The following is a 1,929-nucleotide window of genomic DNA, read 5'->3' as shown; positions in this document are numbered from 1 at the left end:
CATAGAGCTCCCCTATAAATTTGCATTGACCCAAAGTTATATTAATGGAGGTAAGAAAAGTTGTTTGCTGTTTAACTATGGTCTATGGTTGCTGATATATATAAATAATAGATAACCAGTTGCACACTATGATAATATAGATCATGCTCAAATAATCTGCATCTTATATTCTTATTAGTCTTTGCTTTGAATTATCGGCTATATATATATATTCACAATCAGATTTATATCTAATGTAATCTTGTTATTTTATTTGTTGGAAATTGCTTGGTTCGTTTCTAAAATGTCAGCCAGAAGTGAAGATAACATTATTTAAGCGAACAAAAGTCAAAAAACATATCAATATTCTAATTCTAATATTCTAGGCTAATGAATTGCTGCATGTAGCAGGCAGAATTCAGACTCACGACACATATTTAAATAGATAAGTGACCTGATCATTTGACTAATTTAAATTGGTTTATTTTTTATGAATATTAAATTATATAATCTTATTATAAATAAATTATGTAAAATTGATTCTCCAGGTTTTAACCCTTTCAAAAATCAACCCGCAAATTCATTCAATTATATAGTCTCATCACCCGGCGATAAGCTTTCTTGGATTAATTACCCTTCAATAAAGTTTAGCTCGAAGACAAAGTCAAATACAAATGCGTATGATGATGATGACTCTCGTTTACCTCATTAACTTGGAAAAAAGAGGCACCTATGGCCCAAAACATGTAAACTAAATCATGATGATTTGGAGAGCCACCAAATTAAATTCGTACCATGTAAATATTGTGACAAAACGACATATTATTTATCAGTATTAAACCATTCTTTTATCTTAGTAAAGTCTCAGGACTCACAAATTCACAATAATGTAATGATAATAGGCTCCGTGTCTCTTTCACCTCTTCTAGATGATATGATTTTTAGCCCCAACAAGAAAATAACAAAGTAGTACCACACTTTTATTCATCTTAATATATAACATAATATTAACTACATAATCGATTATACTTATGATTTATCCCAGAGGGAAAATCGAAAACAGAAACAAAAAAGTGATTGCCCAAATTAGAGCATACTAATAATATTTAATCTTCTTTTACATTTCAGTTGCTAATAATTATTATAATTATAATATGAGTAGAGTATTTACACTTCATGCACTGCACGCAGCTTAGCGGTGCTTGCTCCTTGACTCACCGCTGTAGAGCCTGCCATCACATAGATGCAAGTGGTTATATGAATGATGAATGCAAATTGCAAAGTGTTTAATTAAGAAGCTAATTAAGTACCAATCATAGACAGTGGGAGAATTGGGGAGTGGTTTGTCAAACATCTGAGCACCAATGCTCTTGGTGGCAGAGTTACTCCCTGGGTGGAACACGCTCCTCCACACGTTATCTGCCTTACGCGCCGACCCCGGTGACGTTGGCGTCCCCGGTGTTGGTGGGGTCGTCGACATCGACGTGCTCCTCTTGAAGCTGCTTCCATCTCCTTCATCTGATCAATCATATCATATATTTCTATATGTAACATCATATCATACAAAACTACATATCTTATTATTATTCATAGCGATCATACCTTTGATGCCGGTGGTGATCTTCCTGAGCCTACCAAGCCCACGATCAGGTTGAGGCCCAGCTACAACATCATCCCAGAGCTTCTCTAGCAGAACCATTTTAATTTGCTTCTTATATGTTCCAACAAAAACGATAATATGAATGGGGATTCTCTGTGTTTGTGGATGCTCAATATATATAGAGTGTCCAATGCTTAAAATATCTCTCAAGTGTTATGATGGTTCCAAGTGTAACATAATTTTGATTTTGATGCTGTGATAAGGTGAGTGGCAATAGTGAATCGAAGGAAGTGGAAAAAGCCAGAAATTGAAAAGTGGATGAAGGGGAGATGGATAAGGATGAACACTCA

The 1,929-nt window shown here is 34.6% G+C and overlaps 1 protein-coding gene across 1 annotated transcript; it reads right to left on the bottom strand.

Annotated features, from left to right (window-relative positions):
* Window positions 1–933: 933 nt before the first annotated feature.
* LOC107468367 (dormancy-associated protein 1) lies at window positions 934–1,929 on the bottom strand. The gene is made up of 3 exons (XM_016087650.3): window positions 1,582–1,929; window positions 1,290–1,497; window positions 934–1,208 (listed from the first exon to the last, which is right to left on the bottom strand). The coding sequence occupies exons 1-3, from the start codon at window positions 1,676–1,678 to the stop codon at window positions 1,172–1,174; spliced, it is 342 nt and encodes a 113-aa protein (XP_015943136.1). The 5' UTR covers window positions 1,679–1,929; the 3' UTR covers window positions 934–1,171.

Source organism: Arachis duranensis, chromosome 10, assembly GCF_000817695.3.
Source record: "Arachis duranensis cultivar V14167 chromosome 10, aradu.V14167.gnm2.J7QH, whole genome shotgun sequence".
In the NCBI taxonomy this organism is placed as follows: domain Eukaryota; kingdom Viridiplantae; phylum Streptophyta; class Magnoliopsida; order Fabales; family Fabaceae; genus Arachis; species Arachis duranensis.
The sequence above is the reverse complement of the archived record's forward strand: the minus strand, read 5'-3'. Positions and strand labels throughout refer to the sequence as shown.